The sequence below is a fragment of the Eptatretus burgeri genome, chromosome 3 (assembly GCF_056783735.1).
Source record: "Eptatretus burgeri isolate ZD-2024b chromosome 3, Ebu_testis_v1, whole genome shotgun sequence".
Taxonomy (NCBI): domain Eukaryota; kingdom Metazoa; phylum Chordata; class Myxini; order Myxiniformes; family Myxinidae; genus Eptatretus; species Eptatretus burgeri.
The window spans coordinates 41621446-41644262 of NC_140963.1; the positions used below are offsets into that span (position 1 = coordinate 41621446).

Below are 22817 nucleotides of genomic sequence, written 5' to 3' on the forward strand. Positions count from 1 at the left end.
ACATCGGTTGAACACAATTTTTATCTTTATTACATTCAATGTTGGTCCAATTTCATTGGGACTGAATAAACGAACAAACACACAAGGATAAACAAAGCAAACCTGCAAAGTGTCGCCAAGACCTGAACGTGGAAAGGGAGTGGAGAAATGGCAGATCCGAAGAGGAAAGTGAAACCAGAGCTCGAGTTGGTCAAGGCAACATTGACAAACACCACAACTGTAGCAGATTAACAAGATGGAGGGTCTGCGTATTTGGGGGTGGGTGAAGGGTGTTTTGGAGGGGGGGAGGGGTTTCACACATCACAGGGAATTCAGCTCCACTCAGATGTCACAATTCATGGCAGACAATGAAAAAGGTTTTCAAGTTAGTTCACCCAGCATGTTTCTTTTAAAGCCATTTTTTTTTACAGAATATACATCCATCCATTGAGACCATACTCTGTGCAGAGCGTTGGTGCTGCTTAAGCAGTCTCCTTGGCTGTTGGGTACAATCCTGGACGGGTTGCCACTCCGACACAGTATACCAGCAAGCTGGCATTCATTTTTCGAACCAAGGAAAGATGATAGGCGGATTCAACCCCACCTGGTATCAATTTAACAACCGAATGGGATTTGAACTCAGGATCCTAGGATCCCAAGCCCACCACCTTCACCATTAAGATAACACCAGGTTTAGAATATACAGTGGTTTGAAAAAAGTATTCACCCCCTCATAAGTTCACATTTTTGCAACGCCTGAGCTTATTTCATGATGCTTTCAAAACAACCTTTACATATGGAGGCTTCACAAACTACTCCAAAATGACAAAGCTAACAAAATTCAGATAAAATGTGAATGAGTTCAATTAACAGAGAAAATCAGATGATTCTCAGTTGTATCAGTATTCACACCCGTTGCCAAATGAACCGTAAATCACTTCAGGAGAAAATTATTTGCTTGAAAGGTTCCAAAACAATGTAATAGGTTTCACCTGCGTGTAATCAGTGGTTTAACTTAAAAACTTGGCTCACCCACTTATCTGAAGAGTTTTAAGGTGCAACTCACTTGGTCAACCAACAAAGTACACATGAAGACCAAGGAGCTTTCCAAAGAAGTCAGACATAAAGTGGTGGAGAAGCACTGTTCAGGAGAGGGTTATAGGAAGATTTCAAAGTCACTCATTATCCCTTTGAGTACGGTGAAATCCATCATTAAGAAGTGGAAGATGCATCATACGACCCAGACTACTCAGATCAGGTCGCCCATCCAAACTCAGCATCCCGGCAAGCAGGAAACTGGTTGAAGATGTCACCGTCAATACAACAATGACTTTGAAAGATCTGCAAGGCTCTATGTCTGAGATGGGGGTCAGTGTTCATCAATCAACAATATCCCATTCCCTTCCCAAAGCTGGCCTTGATGGACAGGTGCCAAGAAAGAAGCAATTACCAAAAAAAGACGCATCTAAAAGTTCATATGGAGTTTGTGAAAAAAAAAAAAAACAGCTTAATGATACTGCAGGCAAGTGGGGAAAGGTTTTCCGGACTTGAACTTTTTGGTCTGAATTCAAAGCGTTACATCTGGCACAAGCTGAACACTGCACATCACCCAATCAACACCATCCTTATTGTCAAGCAAGGTGGCGGCAGTATGATGTTATGAGTCTGATTTCCATCAGCAGGGACTGGCAAGCTTGTCAGGATAAAAGGGACAGTTGACGGGTAAAGTACAGGAGAATCCTTGATGAAAACCTGCTCGAGTCAGCCATGAATCTGAAACTGGGTAGGAAAATCACATTTCAGCAGGACAATGATCCAAAGCACGAAGCTAAAGCCACACTGGAGTGGCTGAATAATAAGAAAATAAATGTTCTTGAGCGGCCCAGTCAAAGTCCTGACTTGGACGCCAATTGCATATTTATGGCGAGACTTGAAGATTGCAGTCATCAACGATCCCCATCAAACTTGGCAGAACGAGAGCAATTTTCACGCGAAGAATTGGGAAATATTTCACCATCTCACTGTGTAAAGCTGGTAGAGCCCTACCCCCAGAAACACTCGTAGCAGGCATTGCCGCAAAAGGTGATTCCACCAAGTACTGACCGAAAGGGTTGAATACTTTTACAACCAGTGAATTTTGATTTGTACATGTTTTTTGCAGGCATTCCTGATGAGTAACCTCCTTCAACCATAACAGTGTTTAGTTTCATCTCTTCAGTTATGAATAAATAAAGTTTATTTGGAAAAATTGTTTCTACATAATTTATAATTCATCTAAATGTGGCATTTTTGGTCGGGAGTGAATACTTTTGCAGACCACTGTATGTACTGTATTCATTCAATATGGTAAAAAAAAGCTATCTGAGATGAAATGTACAGATAAAGCTTATTGAACAAATTCCTTCCATAATCTTAGCTGAACTTAGCCTGAAATTAATTGCGGAGGGAGAAGGGGAGTTGCAGCCCTACATTCTTTAACTGTAAAGTGAATGTCTATAACGACCATAATTAATTCACCTGCATATAGCTTTTCATGCATAGTCCAAGTCCAGATGATTATTCTTCTAGGAATTGAAAAGAGAGACAACTCAGCAAAACGAAGGGCCAAAAACTCAAGTACATTTCCTTGTCTTGTAATAAAAATTCTCTCTTGGAGACTTGTCCATCACAGGGAATTTGATTGTTATTCAATGTTCCGAGTATTGTTTGGTGGTTTACTGAGGATTCAGACCTCTATCATTCGACTGTTAATCCATAACGAATCAGAGGATAATATGTTGTGATAATACAAATTATTGTACTTTAAAAAAAAAAAAAGAAGTTTAAGTTTGCTCTAAAACTATTTTCTTTGTACAAGAACAGGGCTCAGGGAAAAGCAAGGTTAAATTCACAGTGGGGTAGCAGGGCAACAATTTTTTGTTGTTGTTGTATACATACAGGAGGGATCGTGGAAGAGCTAGTATTAGTACACTTAATGGATCAGGACACAATTGGCCAAAAGGAACAGCAGAGAGAAGGTGAAGCACCAACAGCAGAGCCAAAGGCTAAGACAGAGGGAGACTTGGACAAACAGTGGATGTGGGGAGGATGCATGGGGTGGGCAAGATGGATACAGAAGGAAACTCTCAGGAGGGAAAACTGGAAATTTGGAAGGATGGATTGGAGTTAACGATGGCAGAAAAGATGATGGTTTTAAATCGGGGACAATCTGAGATGGTGTCGAACAGTTGTCTTGAAGACCTGGAGGGAAGAATGACATTGAAGAGAATGTGAAAATTGATTCCACAATTGGGGAAAAAAGAGGAACACTTGAGTGGAGGTGAGCAGCAATTCTGGATTTTTGGAGTTTGATGGTGACAGAGACAGAAAGGCGGTTGATGGTGGACCATGTGAGCCTGCAAAAACCTGGTGGGGGTGGGCAAAAGCACAGAACAGAGGGTGCAAGACCAGAAAGGAGGCGGCAGAAGACAGAGAGACCACCGACCTGTCTGAACAATTGGACACAACCAGCAAGGGAAGAATGAACAAGAAAAGAAGAAAGAGAGAAGAAGAGGAAACATAAAACAGCAAGTAAGAGGGTTGGGTTAGGAAAAGGGTTAATGGCGGTAATAATGATCATAGTTGATGGTCGGTGGATGACATGACATGACAGTTAGACTGAACGTTTTCAAAAACAGAAAAAAAAGGAGTTAATATAATATTCAAGGATGGGAAGGAGCCTTGGCAGGAAAATTGGTGGAAGGATCAGTAGTTAGAAGAAATTCATAACAGAGATCATTAAAAGACACAGGAGATCCAGCAGTGATATTTTACTGTCAGAATGAAGAGCTTACAGCAGCAACAAGAACAAGAATTGGACAACATGGCTTAAGTCACGTCCATCATCTGGATGCAAATGAACGTCTACAAAAACTGCTTCCTGTTTGCCCACGATAAGAATAAACCAGTCTGATATTTTGCAGATAAACTCAGGAGGGACGAAATTGTAACCAAGGCAACGGGAAGTTAACAAGTGTCTGAAAAGCAAGGTATGTGTAATTTCTGGTGAAAGGTTGGAAGTGTCAAATTTGCAAAGAAGTTGATATGGAGTGTGGAGGAAGAAGGTGGTAAAAGGTCTGCTTGTCTAAGCTGGGCATTCTAGACTATGGTTACCTTAGATGCAAAGATCAGCATTCAGTCCTGCCTGATGTTGGTGCACATGGTTAAAGGTGACAAGATGGACCATCATTTTGGAAAGGTCCACACATATTTATTTCCTCCTTGTGCAGGGACCGTTTTTACCTTGTCTCCACCTCCACTTTGCCTCTTGAGGCTCTAGAAGGTGAAGCAGGAATCTAATGTAAAGCCAACTTTCTCCAGGTTGGGAAGGCAGGCGTATTGGATCATGGGCGGAGGCCCACACATGAGCACCAATACACCGGGTCCAGGTTTAGGCAAGTGCTCTTTGATCATGTCTGCGTTCACAAAACCTTTGCTGTACTCCCAGTCTGCTGGAAAATGGACGGGAGTAATGTTAGAGGTCACAGTTTGAGAAAGATGCGTGCGTTTCGAGCATATTCCTTAAAAATGGTGAACCTTAAATAACGAGCACCTGAACATATATACACATATTGGGAAGTCAAGGAAAAACAAGTAGTTAGCAAACTCTACAGATCTCAAGCTCAAACCCCTGCGTCTTATATTGTAAATAAACGCAACTTTTGACGAATCCAACATGCCGATTGGACATCGGCCGATCAAAGGACCATGAGTTTTGTCACAGTGGAACACAGTCTATTTTTGTGTCCGAATGTTTGCAGTCAGATCAACAGATACTTCCCCTTCCCCCACAAGTTCTGTAATAGGTAACAGTCACACCCTTCCAAAATTCCCTGGCCAATTGTGTGCTTGTACTTTGCCATTATTTTATCGAAAAAAACACGTTATTTGGACAAGTTTAATTTAACTATGCATGTTATTCTTGAGCTAATAGGGTGGCCTAGACTCGAGATTATAGAGGTTTGTACACTCACCTCTAAGTTGTCTACCCTGGGTTCAAATCCCATCCCAGCTATAAACGGTCATCCTGGTGTTTCACAGGCAGGTTGATTGATCAAATGCGTGCCCCATCCCTCAAACGGACTTTAAACTGGGCGGCTCATCTGGTAGCATTAGTTGGTGGACGTTAAAGATCCCACAGTGTCCTTCATGAAGTGTAGGCGAGCTATCACCGGCAACCTGAACTAATTTTAAATTCCTGCCCTAACTACTATTGGAAAAGCAATGGCAAACCACCCAGTAAAACGCTTGCCAAGAAACTGCTTCTGTAGCACCGACGCTCTGCAACAGAGTATGACACATCTGAATCAGAATGTTCGTCTCAGGACAACTATATACTTTCTGAATTCTTCAGACCCTGTTGACTGGTGCACAAACGTAGAATTTAAGGGGTAATACAAAAAAGGTTTCCAGAATAGCTTCATCATGTTGATCCTCACCTTAGCATTGACCCTTTACGTGATACAAGAAAGGATTATGGAAGAACAAAAGCAAAATGCAACAAAACGAAGCGGTGTGACTTGTGGTGTAGATGCAAGAATGGACATAAAAATAATGACAATAACAATGACGATAAAGAGACCCGACACCGTGGAGACCCTACAGTTTGGATATAAGAGGGGTAGTGTGGGGGTGGGGGTGGGCATGGTTGCAGTGGCAAACTGGAGCAAAGCACCTTCAGGTGGTCGATCAAGAGTGAGCCAAAGATGGAATAGATCTGGGTGGCTCGATGCAAGTTCTTCAAGTTCACCTCGGAGCAGAATATCCTGTTCGGTCTTGGTGTAGAAGAGACGAGGTTGTAAGCGCAACACTCAGCACATACAAGATTCAGTGTATTTATTAAAATAGATAAGAGATGAAACAATGTTACGAGTTAGGGATGCAAACAGGATTAACAAAGCGATTGACGAAAGTATTTTGGTATCACTTTTGGGTTGAAGAAAGAAAATCGTAAATCCTACGATTAATTTGCAATTGGTCACTGGCTTTGACACCATACAAATTTTTATTACGGACCAGAGGCATCAAAAGTTACATATATCGAACAAACAGTTTCAAATGGAGCACCTCGCCACCATTAGAGCATTTGAATTGCATTAGATGTGGCAATAAATGTGAATTGTTGCTCCAAGCTTGCCGGCTCGATGACAGAAGACACCATTTGCATTATTCCTGTGCGGGCATGGGCAACTTACGCGGAGTCATCAAGAGTAAATACTATTGCATCAGACGGTCCGTCAACACAGATCAACTGAGCCGGACGACTGAGAAAGGCCTCCGTGAATGCCAAAAACGATCTAAGTTACCGTGTTCAATTGCTACCTATTATGATTTACCAAGAATCGTTCCAATAAAAGTTGAATGTGCCGGTGGAACACGTGGGAAGCAAAAGGCGGGCAAATGCTTCTTAGATTTAAAAGGGAAAGGGGAGGGGAGATTATTTACAAAGTAGTCGAGGAAAAGGGAAGACAGGACAATCAATATATAACGGCACAGCTCTGGTTGTCGACAGACACAGACAGGAATGAAAGAAAAAACACGCAATGTTACGTACAACTAGAACAGAACAGGTGAGGACTTGAGGCTGGCATGAGCTGGTTGTGGCTGCAGGACGATGATGGCCATGCAGGCTGACGTGACCAGCGAAGTGCAACTCTGGGTGGAAGAGGAGAGGATGAATGGTGACGATTTGGCCAAGAAACAAAAATGTGTGGCCAAGCAGAGGGAGGAATCTCTTTTACTCAAAGTCCAAGGTCCAATTGCTGCAGGCATGCACGGACACTGCCCTTTCCATCTCCGGGACCGCCCTCATGCACGGCGAGTTCCTCTCATTGGCCACCCGCTGGTGTGAGCAGCGACTTTGGACAGTGCCGCCATGTGGGGTGGAGCCTCAAAAATGTGTGCTGCCCCTCTCCAGGGCTCTACGGCCAACTACGCCACCACGGCTTGCAGTCCACCTTCAAACAGTTTGTGACGTTTCCTTTCAAGTCCACGAAGCACTTTCCGGTGCCCTTGTGCCCACAAGTCCTCCAACGTGGCCTCACTTGTTACAGGAGGTTTTGCACAACAATCTTGCCTCATCATGCTCTATGGTTTACGATCACTGCCCCCTCAGTGGATGTTTTACAAAACGACTCACCTCTGATAAATATCGAAAACAAGAGTAATACGACCCGACTCGATCACTCGGTCCATACGATTCGTAACACAATCTATCTATGAACCCCACCTCCTCCCTTTCCACATAACATGTTCAAAGACAATATAAATCAAAGGCTGGTATCAAACACAGATGGGCCAAATAACCTCATGTCTAAGTTTCCTTATGAAAAGAAAAAAACTGGTAATCAAAAACAAGGATAATGACAACAAATTATTATTATTATTATTATTATTATTATTATTATTATAATAATCACTGACCTGGTTTGCGAAGAGAAGTGAGCATTTTGTTTTGTCTCCTGGATCTGCTACGATATGCCGGATAAGCTGCAACATCGGAGTAATTCCTACGAGAGGAAAGTGTTAAGATTTAATTTTACAGAATGGACTGATTCATTCAACTCCCCCCCCCCTCACTCCCATGCCTGTTTCATTAATCAGTTCATTCAATCTTTTTATAATCTTAATTATTTCACTAAGCAAATACCAAAGGTATAATTTACATTTATGTCTGTTCTGCATGTCAAGCTAAAATGGCACTCAGCAGAACGCATTCCTCCACCAGGCTGAACTGTTTATGTCTTGTTTCCCACTGATAGGCCCGATCTGGATTCGCACCTGAACTAAAATCTCATCGGCTTGTTCTCATCACTGAACCAACTCGTCCACCGAGCTTTGTCATAACTCGTCCACATTATTTACATTCGGAGTAAACAGAGGCAAGTTACGAAAATAACTCGATATGCCAAAAGAGTACGAGAAGGACATGGCTAAGAATATTAAACATCATAGCAAGGCTTTCTTTAAGTACATCAGGGGAAAAGAACAGGTGAGGACCAGTGTGGGCCCATTGAGGAATAGCACCGGGAGAGTGGTTAGTGATGAAAGTGAGATGGCAGGCTTATTAAACAGGTGTTTTTCTTCAACTTTTACACAAGAACAGTCAGGAGAATTGCCAATAGCTGAGAGTATATATCAAGGTGGTGAGGAATGGCTTTTACAGAAGATCCAGGTTGGAGTGGAGGAAGTAAACGATAATATGCAACCGAGAGTATTGATGGAAGTGGCTGAGCAGGTGAGATGTTGACGGATTTTGTAATAGCTCAACGGAGTCAAGACAAGTACCGGAGGATTCGAGAGTAACAAACATAACACAATTATTTAAGAATTAGCAAAATACCACTCGTCGCTTCATTGACGGGGGTATTAAGGAGGGGGGTTGAGAGAGGAGGGAGGGGAGGGAGAGAGAGGGGAAAAGAGGAGAGAAGGAGGAAGCAGGAAGGAGGGGAAGAAGGGAAGAGCGAGGTAGGGGGAGGTGGGGAGAGCTATGCCTCACCAAATGTTGCCATACCATGGGAGAGAGGTGAGGAGGGTGTGTGTGTGTGTGTGTGTGTGTGTGTGTGTGTGTGTGTGTGTGTGTGTGTGTGTGTGTGTGTGTGTGTGTGTGTGTGTGTGTGTGTGTGTGTGTGTGTGTGTGTGTGTGTGTGTGTGTGTGTGTGTGTGTTGGAGGGAGAGGGAGAAGGAGAGAGACAGTATGAAAAAAAAAGAAGAAGAGAGAAACGTGAGGGGTGGAGGTGTGGTTAGTAAAGAAAATATGTTCTGCTGAATGACCGAACACACACACAAAAACAAACTCATGTCAGAACAGCTGTATACACAACGACACAATGGGGTTTGTAAAGTAATTCGCAAGCACATCTGCAAAAACTTTGATGTCCCAGTTCCAGAAAATTTGCGGGAACATGAACCAAAAGTAATCACTGAAAACATGGAAGTACTATACCTTCCGCTCACCAACAACCTAATGATCCCATTGAGCGTGAACATCAAAAACAAAGCGTTGCGACCAGATATCACACTTAAGTACAAAAAAAAAAAAGAGAAGAAAACATTGCTGATTGAGTTATTAATACGAGTGATTATGGACTAAACAATGCAGAAATCAAGAAAATGACCAAACACACAGACCTCAAGAATGAAGTGAGAAGATCATGGAAGCTTAACAATGCCAAAGCTGGACCTACAGATGAGATGACAAAGAACCTCACAGACATATTAAACATAGGGGCAATAACCCTGGGCGTTCACCTGGTAGTGGCTGGATAAGATAACCAGGCAACCACTGTAGGCGTGGATGACCCACAAAATACGTAATGAAGAAGAAAGTAAATACCTATGGATGTATTTTTTTAATGCCATGAACAAACCTCGGTACATCATGGGTGATAAAGGTTGTGGTCAAGTTTCATCGAAATTGTATGTGTGATTTCAGAAAAGAAAGCAAATACCTATTTTGGGAGGGGGGGCAACACCCCCCCCCGTAGAACTCCTTAGACCCAAAAAAATTTCATGTCGTGAACAAACTTTGGTACATCATGGGTGGTGAAGATGACAGTCAAGTTTCATCGGAATTGCTTGTGTCGTTTTGGAGAAGAAAGCAAATACATATTTTGGGAGACGACCCCCCCTTAAATCCCCGAAGAGCCAGATTTTTCTAATGTCATGAACAAATTTTGGTACGCCATCAGTGATGAAGGTCGGCATGAAGTTTTATCGGAATTGCGTGTATCGTTTGAGAAGAAAGAAAATAACTTTTTGGGGAGGCAACACACTCACTCCCCCCACCTACTACCCCATAAACTCCCTCTGTAGAACCCTTCAGACCCCTTTTTTGATGCAGTCCATGAATAATGACCCCTTACTGAAATGAAGGTAGATCCACATTCTGAAACCCACATATGTAGATACCAATCAACCACACACACACACACACACACACACACACACACACACACACACACACACACACACACACACACACACACACACACACACACACACACACACACACACAAGTCGCTTCACTGACGGGAACACTGAGATTGGATGGTGGGGAGGGGGGGGGAAGAGGGGGGTGATAGAGATGGATGGAGGGGGAAAGAGTTGGGAGATCGAGGGGGAAAGCGCGGGGAGATCGAGGGGGAAAGCGCGAGGAGATCGAGGGGAAGGGGGGAAGGAGTGAGGAGATCGAGGGGGAAGGAGTGAGGAGATCTAGGGGGAAAGAGGAGGGAGGGAGAGTGAGGGTGTGGGAGGTAGTGAGAGGAAGGGAAGGCAGATGTGTGGTGGAGCGTTAATTACGATTCATATTGTCTCATCAAAATGATTCTGCATCGAATAACAGTGAAGATGGAAACAAAATAATGTCTGAAATCCATTTTCTAATGGTCATGCTATAAATACCGCCCAGAGATAAACACCACCCAGAGACAAACTTCCGTCTGGACATGAACACCGCCCAGACGCGGTGTTTATGTTGGGGAGTAAGAGAGAATGTTATGCTCTGTGAACAAAACACAAACACAAACACAAACACACACGGTTGATATCGGCAATTTTTCGGGAATCAGCAGGTTGGAGTCAGTGTGATTATCGACAACAGTACGTACTGTCTACAACCCAGAAACCTTGATTAGCTTTCACCGAAAAACGTTACATTCATATTGACGTTTCAGGGAGATGTTCACAAACATTATTCTTTTTAAACAGCTGCGTGTGACAGGTGGAAAAAATTGACTCGGTAATTTAGAAAACACGTTAATGCTGCAAACAACTCAGAAATCGGGTATTATCAAATATATTTTGCTTTGAAACTCACAAAGAGAAACATATATCCTTTGCAAAGCAAATCTGATAACTAAATGCTTTAGAAACAGGTGCAAAGACAAAGGAGAACCTGATGAAATCTCCATAAGATATGGGATGAAACTTTGCCACCATGGCACGCATAACAGGCATGGCATGTCCACACAAACCCGCGGAGAGGGCGTATAGATCCAAAGCTACCGATATGTACCACGTCCGTGTGTGCAGTGAACGTACCTCTACCTTGTCGTAAATGTCGACTGTACATCCCGATCGAAACACGAACTGTACTGTACAGCTCAGAAAGTGGATTAAGCACTCAAGCACCCCCACGGAACGCCTGGCTTGGCAAGCGATTACCAATTGCCATCGATCTAACTATGCACCCAAAAACACCTGTGCAATGTCCGAATTGGGCAAATCACTTTTTTTTTTTTTTAGGAGTCAGAACTGCTGATATTTTCAAATCTGGAGCTTTCATGTATGTTGTAATTCTGTTTAGTTGAAGAGATTTCCTCGGTTATTCATTTTCACAAATTAAATAAAGCCATGAATGCTGGCATCTCCAGGCGTTTATAAGCATTGCAATATACCCAGCGATTCATAGCCATGATGAACAGGCATTCGATAATATGAGTGAGGAAAGTTAAAAAAAAAAAAAAAAAAAATCATTAAGAAATCGTTGTGGCCTGTTCCAAGTCAAAGCATTGATGAGCAGGCCAGAAAAACATGGCGGCTTCGGACCCCAGCGAGGTTATCTAGGAAACGCCTCAAGACCCCAGACAGCGAGGTGGCCGAGGATCGCCTGATGAAGGATATATTTAAATAAGGCCGTTAATTATCTTCAAAAGAGGCGTTTTAATTAACCTAAACACCCAATTTTCACTCTTGCACTTCCTTGGAGTGTTCTTAGTGTGCATGGAAAGTTTCAGGCTGCTAGTTTTCATGGTTTTGGAGTTATGGAGGAGACACACTGACACATTGCCTTTGAATTTAATTAGTATAGTGTTTATACGTGCACCTATTATTATAAACGAGAAAGGTGCCAGTCTTCGACGGGCGTTACTGGCAACATTTGGTAAAAGACAGATAGCATGAATGTATTTTAAACAATATATTATATCATTTTTTTCCATTGATTTATGAGGATGTTCAATATCACTGTTAGGATCAAGGCTCGGGCTTGGACTTGGGGGGGGGGGGGGGGGAGCTTGCAACAGAATTTTCATCAGAGGAGTGACTTGAGGAGTCTTCATATTCCTTGTTATTATTGGCATCTGCCATCACGATCGAACTCTTACTTGTGAGACGGTTGAAGAAGTACTTTTACGGAGCGGTAGACTCAAGGCTCACTGAAGCACTGAAGGCTTGAAGGCTATTTCTGTCGGTTCAAATTTCAAGGATCAAGCGGCCATTGTTGTTCAATTCAAGTTGGGTTGCCAGATTTTTATGTGCACGTGCTCAATCCCGCATCCACCCGGAAAAGACCCAAGTACACTCTCAGTAATCACCTCCACACAAAAACGATGATCATGATTTTGGGTTTAACCGTAACTGACCGGGCGATACTTTGTTGGCAGTTGGTCCGGCTGGGCAGCGGGTATCGGTCGATGAAAATTTCAAAACGGCAACCATGTATAAAAAAGCAAAGAAATACTTTGTACTTAGTCAGAAAGTCATGGTTTTGTGAAGAAACTACGGCACATGGAAAGTGCAAATTTGTCAGGTATGAACTCAACTGTTTTCTCCCCAAATGGAGCGTGATTCCATGAGCCGAACTCATCTAAGTGGTCCTCTAAAAAATTGGAAACATTTTAATTTCTTTTTTGTGCAATAATTCCTCCCATTTTGCAAATGGAGTTTTTGAACTGTTTAACTACCATAATTATCAAAACGAATTTTGAGGGGCCATCTTAAGGAAGACAATAATATCATTACTATATATATTGTTGCGAATTCGAGCCCGCTGGCGTGCGAGCGGCCACGTAACTCGAATCGCGGCACGTCACCCACCGGACGGACAATTCCGTCGTAACCCTCTCGGACTAACGCCGGGAACTAGTCACGGGTGGGCCTTTCGGCCTCACCACGATCGTGCTAATCGGCCCCCCACGTGGGATAGGGTTGTTCACGAAATTCGACCTACCGAAGTACCCACACGGAGGGTAGACCGGGCGATCGCACCTCGCCGCAGGTCGACTTCGGACACGGGCCACTTTAAGCGACCCGTTCCGTACTATCGGGATAACAGAGCGGTGTTATCGTCAACCTCGACGGTTCCGATTAATTGTCGGGCGTATTTAGCCCACTACCAACCCTTTACGTGAAGTAAGATGGAGATTCAATTAAAGAAAAGACGAAGCGAAACGGGAAAAACAGTTCAACATAAGGCACATTTATTCCGCGGCAAACGGAAAGCACACATATACAATTACAACAATTATGCACCAAAAGTAAATGTAAAAGAAACACAACAATTATGCACCAAAAGCAATTGCAACAAAAGAAACACAATGCAGATCTACTACCGACTACGCGAGCACACGGCAACACTTACACAGTTTTACTTTACAGACTGCGCCGACAACACATACTCAAAAGCAAAAGAAAAGGGGCCACCCTCTACGACAAGGGGGCAGACGGGCCTGGGGCCGAGACCGCGTGGAGCCTACCCGTCTTGTGATGAGCCGCAAAATGGCGGCGGTGCCCCGACTCCGCACTCCTCTACGGGTTTCGTTGGCACTGCTTGGAATGGGGTGGAAACGGGGCCCCCTTTTCGCACTATCTCAGCGCCGGGGGAAACAGGGGGGGGGGTTGTTGATGCTCTGGGGAAAGAGGATAGCTGGCTTGCTTGGGTCCCGCGACGAGCGACCTCGACCGCGTTCCCGGCTTCCCCTCTCTGCAGCTCCCCGACAGACCGACTCTCCTCCAGACCCGTCTTGACTGCTGCTGCCACACTTCGCCGCCGCCACACCTCTCCAACTCGCCTGAGCCCGAAACAGAAGCTGGTTGAATTCGCCCCGCGCTCGGCACTTTATAGTACGGCAGGAGAAACCATATGCAAATTTCCGGATCAGGATGAACTCGGGGCGGAGCCACGCTCGCCCATTGGACGGAGGAAAAGTGGGCGATAACCTCCCCTGATCCTAGAATTTGCATATATCGATTCTACTCAGACGCACCTGGAGGCGGGGCCAAATCGCCCCGCGCTTAATGATTGGACGGATCGGAAGTGGGCGTGATTGAATTACTGATCCGACTTCCCCTCGGAAAGGCCGCTCTTTGTACCCGCGGCTCAGCACGCGTCCCGCACGAGGCCAGGACAGCCTGACGCTCGGCGTTCACAAGCGGCGCGGGAATGGCTGCAGAAGGAGGAGAGGTGAAGGTGGTGGAGGGCCTAAAGTGGCGGTGATGGCCATGGTGGTGATGCGATGTTTGCGAGAGCGAGTTGTGAAGGTAAAGGTCGTGGCTGTTGGCGTTGTTGTTGTGAAGTGGCGTTGCGGTTGAGACGTGGTTGGTTCAAAATAAAGATAGAACAGAAAAACGGCTATCTTAAAGGGTCGCAGCCCAAATGAATCACATTTATTCCCTCTAAACAACGGGTTTGGGGCTAACTACACATGTACTTACAGAGATATCTCGCTTACGGGAGCTGAATGGTGGTTTGCGAATTTCCTCAACCACAACAATATGTATGTATGTATGTATGTATGTATGTATGTATGTATGTATGTATGTATGTATGTATGTATGTATGTATGTATGTATGTATATATATATATATATATATATATATATATATATATATATATATATATATATATATATATATATATATATATATATATATATATGTCAAAGCTTGTTTCATTTCATGCAGTAACAAAAATATGATGGTGGAACAAAAAAATGGGCGTGCCGAAATATTAATATAGATATAGCTTTACACAGGTTTATTATAACACTTCCGGCCTCGAATGAGTATGTTCTTATTCACTGCCTGGGATTTTCCTGGGAGTGATCAAGTAATGTTTAGTGAAGATCACACGTTGAGGTTGCAGCGATTTGTTGTATTTAAAAAAAATAAAATTAATATAAACAAGTCTGGAGACGACGATGGTTCACGAGCGGTATTTGACGATGTAGATCGTTTCAGAAGTCAAGGATGAGACAATGTGATAATTTTTGACCAAGTTATAAAAATGATCAACATGATGTGGTACGGCCGATGGGTTATTAGCTGCAAAATGTCGAAAACCCAGTTTCGTTCAACAACTTTTGAAATTTGACCTTTGCACAACTTTTAAAGGTCACAAAACAATGTTGTGGACATTAAAATAGGGAAACAGAATACGTGACATAGCTAATTGGAGTTAGTTCGTCGAAGAAGGTCGAAAACCCGGTTCGATTCCCACAACTTTGAAAATTTGACCTTTGTGAACTTTAAAGGTCAAAGGTCAAGGATTATGACCTTTGGTGCAATACTTCCTCGAGAACATTCCAGAAACAATATAATGTCATATAGGCTATATGGCATTTCGCACTCCTCAGATTATCCATACTTTGATGAAATCAGCGTAAAAACAAACTTGAAGGGGGCGCCACGGGCAAGGTGTTCGAGATAGAGCATAATGGTTTCAAGACTTTTGGTGGGGAATGACCTCAAGATTATGCATAAAAAATATTGTCATCCTAGCTCTCAAAGTTTGGGCAGTCTTATGATTTTTTTATCTCAAAAATCGCAATTTTCTAAGTTCGTGACCTTGTGACGAAAATGAAAAAAAATAAATAAATAAATAAATAAATCGAGCTCTGTGGGGCTATGCAGTTGCCATTGGGCTAACCAAATACCGAAACCCCTGCCAGATTCGACAAACCCCCTCGGAGAAGATGGATTTTTATGTCAAAATTCGCAATTGTCTAAGTTCGTGACCTTGACCTTAGGACGAAAATGGGAAAAAAAAAAAAAAAAAAAAACGAGCTCCGTGGGGCTCAACATTCCGACGAGAAGGAAACATTCGACAAACCCCCTAGGAGAAGATGCAAATTGAAATCGGCTACCCCCTAAAAACACGTTTTTTGGGCGTGGCTCCGCCCATAATGGGCACACCACGCCCATTCTCAGGAAAACAACTAGATCATGATATAAACCTCCCACCAAAATTTTATCAGGATCGGATCAAAACCCATGGAGCTATGCTCGGGACAGACAGACAGACAGACAGACAGACACACACCAATAACGAATATAGTGGTCACTTATTTTTTCGTAAACCAATAAGTTAAAAGAAGGGAAAGCGGTCCAAAAACATTTTGCAACACCTACGATTGGTAATTCATACAAAACGATTAGGCCAACATTCCCCAATATGTCATGCAGGAAATATTTCAATACATATTTCATTGAACTTCCCTGAGCAATGCCGGGTATTTCAGCTGGTATATACATATTACATTCACATATCCTGATACATTTACTGTGGTTGTATGTACACCTTCAGGTTGCCAGGTTTTTTTACATACCGATATATATGCACGAGTCCAGCATTCCAATATTTGACACACACCTGTTCCACCAGCAATCATCGCCACGTGCTGTGCAACCACGATCTTTGCTTTTGACTTCTTATCTGGCTGAATGGCAAATTTTCCTAGAAGGACCCGATTGAAGAGAATTAGACATTCATACGAGGTCAGCGCAGAAAATAATCTCGGATTCAAAACCAGAGCTAATAAGGCAAATGTTTAGAGAAACATCACAAATCACACCACATGAGTCATTTACCCACTGGAGAAGCTTTGGAAGACAACAGGTGGTAGAAGGGTGAAGGTGAGCAATGATGAGTCGATCGTACCTTTTCCCTGGTAAACGAGAAGACCATTTGGACCTCTAAAGTCAATGGTGTCTCCAATCTTCATGCTGTCCAGATACTGTGACATCTTTCCCCCCTCAGGAAACTTTGGGTGCGAGTTTTTGAAGTACACCTGTCGTGAGTGCAGAGATAGTTTGTGGAGGAAACCCCACGGAAAAACTGCATTTCTCAAAACAGCTAAATCAGGGCACATCTATTTATTACGCATACAAACATGGCAGAATTTTTGGCAATCGCTTACCCCCAATACGTTTGCTTCTCTCTTTCCTCCCAAATTTATTTCCCTTCTTATTCAACTCCCCTCGAATTCCCCCAAGCTCCCATCATCTCATTCTCAATTTGAATTTTCCCGTTTAAGCACCACAACCCCTCAACCCTCCACTCGCCATGCATGCATAATACACAGATGATTGTCAGTGTTCATATTAATGTGAAAGAAACATGTTTGTGGTAAATCAAGAGTTGTTTTAGATCTGAAATTAAAGCAGTAACCTTGACAACAAGGTCAACGAATCCAAGGTCCTCATTGCTGGACACCGGGGTGTACGGACGAATTGCCAAGCTGCCGTCGATCTTCTCGGTCAGGTAGACATGCTGACCTGTCGTAAGGGCATGCACAAATAGAAGGAAATATCACTGTTCCGTTCCAATACAATTTCTCCACGCACATCAGCAAAACTAGATCAAAGTAAGGAAATGTCAATTGAAAACAAAGTACAAGTGCAATGAAGTACTTTAAATTTCCAGGATAAACAGCTGGTAGCTGAGCTGAAAACTTGCGGTTGAAAGTTCTAACACGAATGAATTGTGTCAGAATGGTCAATAACAGTTAGGACAGGACGACGTGAAACAAATTTGGCTACTCATTAACTTCTTTCCTAAAGTCCCTCCCCAACATACATACCAACTGGTAGGCCAAGCACGTGCTGCATTGAGGGAAGAGCAAAACGAAAGCGTCGCGTGTCATGAGATATTATCTGCAAACAGAATTGCAGCAACGTTATCTTTTATTTTTGGCTTGAACACTCCTTTGATCTATTTTTACTACTGACCAAAGAAGCACGGAAGAGCTTAAATTTTTTTTTTTTTAAATAAACATGAAAGAGGTCACGCTAATGTACTCATCCACATAGTCTCGAATCTGTGAGGACATGTTAAAGGGTAATGCCCCAGATCTTTTTTCTCCAAAACAGATAAATATATTCGAATGAAACAAAGACAGATACGAACATCAATGTTTAATCTACCATGGTAGGGGTGGATCCAGGAATTTTTTGAAAGGGGGGGGGGTGGAGTCCAGAAATGAAGTGAATGGGTACATAATATCTCATATGCTGTGAGCATGAAGCCACAAAGCTTGTGGTCCTGGGCTCGCTAAAGAACTCTGGAAGCTTTGGGATTTTAGATGCTCTCGGATGCACTCTGAGCATCTTCTGACCACGACTTGACTACATGTTGGGAGGGGAAAACAAATCATGAGTTGCCATTGTTAAAGAAATTAAATTTGCCTTTTTATTGTTCATTTTGATGTGATTGATTTGGTACCTGTAGCTTTGTCAACTTAAAGGGACACCAGTTACTCAACAATTACTCCGAATGATGTTTTTGATGTCTCGAGTGCTTGCCTATAATAATAGTACAGGAGGTAAGTGGTGTACAGTTCTGTTCTTATTTGCAATCGCGTCCCTTGAAGATGTATTTACTATAAATGGATGAGGTGCGTGTGTGCGTGTGTGGTATGTATGAGGATTGTTTTATATCTATTCATTAATTACGCACGATTGGAATTTACCTTTTGACCCTTTAGACTGTTAAGATCCCTTCAAACTTAGAAGACACTGAAGACCCAAAAGTCCCAAAAAGTTCCTGAGAACCCAAAAGACCCCAAAGACTGTAGAACCTGTAGACCCTTTAAGACACGACTGACTATACTCCAAAAAAAATCTGTTCGCATTCCCATGTTTTAAACACATGCCATGTTAAGTTATATAAAGCAGCATAATATGTCCTTCGACCACAACATGGCATTCATTCTAATTACAAAATATTTAACAAAAACAATGACAACATTGCAACAAAACATATATTAATTAACAATAATAATATTTACAACAATAATAAGAATAATAGTAATATCAAATGGCAATAATAAGAACGAACATGTAATCCCCACGTTGGCCCCAAGCACATCTGGGTTTAGTGAAAGGTAAGCTAATGCTCAAGCAGTACAGCAGGTGGATATGCAACAAGGCTGTGAAGACCAATGAAAATTTGGTCCAACGGACCAACGGGCCCACCAGTGGTTTAACCAGAGAGTTGGTGTTAAAGCCACCCAATGCTCGCCTATTTATATATTTATCGTTTTTAAAAGGACTAGTCGAATAATATTTTTTTTATAAAGCATTGCAGTGAAGTCTGATCCAAATAATTTTAAAGCAATATATGTATTTGTATATTGTAATCAGAAAAAAATAGTGTGGTCGATAAAAACATTAGAAAGGAAATAACTTGCACCAAAAACTTTAACATTTTCACGCTCACGCCAGGGGTAACGTTATAGCTCTCTGTTCTTCGAACAGGCGAGCTAATAAATAGCGTTGTATAACTCTGAAAAGGATCAATTAGCTTGGAGAAATGGAATTTTACAATGCTCGCGCTTTCTGCATCCCTCACGGCTTCCATCCATCCAACAGTTTTTACACAAAGATTCATTATTGAATGCGACAGGACATTTGATATCATTTTTCACATCATCTGACATCACTTAAAGGGGAACCAAAACGCTCAGACCACCTCGACGCTAATCTATCCCTTGTGTCTTTTTTCTGATTTATAAAGTTGGTAATATTCTTCTTCCTCTTCTTCTTCACACTTTGCTGCGACACCACACTTGGAAGTCGACCGCCATATTCATATTATAATTACGGGTTACATCACTGTACAATTTCAAGGGCGTAGCCAGAGGTCCAAAAGCGATGAGGTGAAAAGAGGTGAAGTTGGTTGATGTGACGGTGCGCGTAGCACCCACCATTGTGATAGGAGTGGAGATAAGAGTATTCAGAGCACTGCCGGGTAGCTTTGATAGTTTACTCCCAGGGAGCTCAGGTGGCCAGAGGGCTCAGGCCAGATCATATTTCAGGAAATGAGCGACGAGGCAACTGCCTCGTCTGCCTCAGCCTGGCTACGCCCTTAAATTTAACTCAACAGGCAAATAATTTTCAATTTTCCACAAATGTGCCCATCATTGACCCATCCTTGGCAGTTGTACAGTCGTGAGGTCATTCGCCATGATTGAGGGAAGATGTTGTGCCGGGCCGTGTCCCCCACGATTAAGCAGAAGAAACAAACGTCACTTTATCTCTGCCGAGCTACTCGCACATGTGCATGGGCGATTTGAGCTTTGGCAAATACAAATGGGGTCCCGGGAAAGTGTTAAACGGGAAGATCCCATAACACACAGGATACCTGGTCATCCTGTGACGGTGGGACAAAGCATTCTTCACCCATTTTGTCTGTGGTGTCCTTGGGTGGTGCATGTGCTGCATCAGTGGTGGAGTTATAGAACTGATTTATCAATCAATAAAAAAAGATCCCTTATATACCAGTACGATCAATTTCACAAGAAATACTGTTATGTTTGTGGGGTAGATGGAGGAATTTCATAGGAAAGATAGGAGTAAAAAGAGTAGCTGGTCTGTGGATGTGTTGGAGACATCTCAATGCAAATTAAGTAGGGAAACTGTGAGCTTAAGTGTTACGAGTCACCACACGGGGAGGGGGGGGGAGGAGGGGGAGGGGTGGTGCTGTCCTAAATTAGGTAGGATTTAAGGACAATTTCTCCCAGTTTGTGATTGCCCCCAATGACCTTTTCCCATGTTTTTGCATTTCAAGACCGGCGATAAAAAGGGATCAAGTCCTTAAAACAACAACCGGGCTGCACGTCCAAGCAGGCAAGAAACCCCGCCTCCAGCGGTGACAACTAGCAAACCACGCCCCCGGAGTGGATGATTGTTGGGCGTGACATCAGTGGAGGAGAGTTAGTTAGGATGAGTCTCGCGTTGTGCGCCCAGTAGGCAGTCGGGCCAAGAGGTTTGGAGCCGATCCGCCACGATCGGGCGTGGATCTGACAGGGATTGCCTCCGAAGGGGAAATTTGATGCGGGGGGGGGGGGGCTCCGGCATTGTCGCCGTTGCCCCCAATGTTACCTCTGGATTTGGTTGCAGGGAAAGGTCGACCTGCATGTTGTTGTGCTGGGCCACGGATGCCTCTACCATTATATCAGAACCCACCTGTACCAGCTCGTCTTGGTCCGCCATGGTTCGTACCGAGAATTAAATAAAATTTGACTGCTCTTAATTTCGGAGGGAAGGGGGTGGGGGGAGGGGGTTGCCAAGCACACCCTTGGTCTGAATCCCGTAAATTTCTTTATGGAGGCGGAGGGGTTCGAAATCCGAACTCCTGACACCAAACTGTTGCGGGCCAGGGTCCGGTGGTGAGAACGACCACTAGGTGGGGGAGGTTACGTCGTCTCGCACCAAAATCCCCGGAATTGTAGGCCATCGCTCGAGATAATTCCGTGAGCTGGCGGGTCACTGAACCGACCGTGGAACGCCAATATCTCGACCGCGTGGCATAGGGTCTTTTTGTCTGGAACCAATTTACCTAAGTAACCACGCGGTCTTGGCCACCGGGGATCCACGCACTCGGCACGTCTTGCCCGAACCGGATCACTCGACCGACTACCAGCTGCCAACTACCTTTCCAGCTCGGATGCAATCGAGCGGGCCTGCCAAGAACGTACCGGCTAGGATGAACCGATTATCGGGTATAAAGAACCAGGTAAAACTCAGATCCCAGCCATGCTGGACGAATTAAAGAAAGGACGGAAACAAACTGGCAACATTTCTAATAATGGTTTATTTACAACAAGAAGAACACAGAGCAAACTTATCGCGGATATACACAGCAGGATTTACAATGATGGAATAAACACTTAAACAGTTCTACTTAGAGACGGTGCCACACACGGACACACACACAGACAAAAATAAAACACAGGTGTTTTATTGGACCCTCACAGCCAAGGAGAGAGACGAGCTGGGGGTTGCAGTTCACTTGGGTACCTGCACGCTTATAAAAGGCGAAGCGCAGAGCCGCTCGCTCTCTGCTTCACCCTCTTCTTCTCTGCTCCTCTCGGCTCTGCGTTGGCTACTCCTCGTTGCCTCTGCACTTCACTCGCGGTTGGTGTGCAACTGTGACGTTGTTCTTCTTGAGGGCCAGTGCGGAACACACATTGCCAAGAGCCCCAGCAAAGTGACAAAGCCAGAGATAACGCACCCTCAAGGTGGGAATGCCCAAGCGGAGCATCCCACGGAGGTACATGCTACACTCACAGACCTATACACAACTAGCTTTGGGATCTGTCGCCTCCCCTCTCTCGCTTTCCACCCCTCTACCTAATCCCATTTGGATGCACAAAAGAGCATCATTACTGACTCGCAATCCCATTTTCCTCTGGCACGACACCACACCTTCCACTCTCACACCGTAGACACCAGTATTTCTCCCTCCTACCTCTCCCTAAGCATACTGGGTTGCGTTGGTCGGCTGACTGCATCAGGTATTGCTTGTCCTAATCTGCTCTCTTTCGTTCTGAACTATATCTAGTGTGTGTGTGTGTGTGTGTGTGTGTGTGTGTGTGTGTGTGTGTGTGTGTGTGTGTGTGTGTGTGTGTGTGTGTGTGTGTGTGTGTGTGTGTGTGTGTGTGTGTGTGTGTGTGTGTGTGTGTGTGTGTGTGTGTGTTTTGGGGATATTGTGCCTGTCATAGCATAAATTAAGATTGTACAAGTTCTAACGGGACAAGTCTGCGTTTGTAAATTGCTTGCCTTTTTCCACACCCCACAAATTCCTTGCTATCCTCTGCTGTACATACCAATAAACCCAATTCACTGTGCCACATACCTTTCCTCGCTTGATTGTAAAGAAATGCTTGTGTAGAAATGTTTCCAGCTCATTTTCATATTTCCCTTCATTGGTCCAGCATGGTTCGTTTCCGAGCTTAGCCAGGACGTTATCCCACAACAATCTGTTTTTCTAGCCGGTACATTCTTGGTAGCTTCCCCG

At 43.7% G+C, this 22817-nt stretch overlaps 2 protein-coding genes across 3 annotated transcripts in view; both read right to left on the reverse strand.

Moving 5' to 3' along the window:
- LOC147029761 (uncharacterized) overlaps positions 1–3551 on the reverse strand; it is a 52509-nt gene extending 48958 nt beyond the window's left edge. The window contains exon 1 of the mRNA XM_085873084.1: positions 103–3551. The gene's annotated coding sequence lies outside the window, so the exon portion shown is untranslated. The remainder of the gene's footprint in view (positions 1–102) is intronic.
- Positions 3552–3773: 222 nt separating this feature from the next.
- LOC147029763 (NADH-cytochrome b5 reductase 3-like) overlaps positions 3774–22817 on the reverse strand; it is a 36085-nt gene continuing 17041 nt past the window's right edge. Inside the window, exons 3-9 of one of the 2 annotated variants that reach the window (XM_085873082.1) lie at positions 17599–17671; positions 17187–17293; positions 16677–16806; positions 16389–16472; positions 7441–7526; positions 5693–5792; positions 3774–4466 (exon numbers count right to left, since the gene is read on the reverse strand). In XM_085873082.1, the coding sequence (XP_085729208.1) occupies positions 4294–4466; positions 5693–5792; positions 7441–7526; positions 16389–16472; positions 16677–16806; positions 17187–17293; positions 17599–17671 (753 nt within the window). In that variant the 3' untranslated portion in view covers positions 3774–4293. Of the gene's footprint in view, positions 4470–5692; positions 5793–7440; positions 7527–16388; positions 16473–16676; positions 16807–17186; positions 17294–17598; positions 17672–22817 lie in introns of both variants that reach the window. The other variant, XM_085873081.1, reaches the window with a different exon arrangement.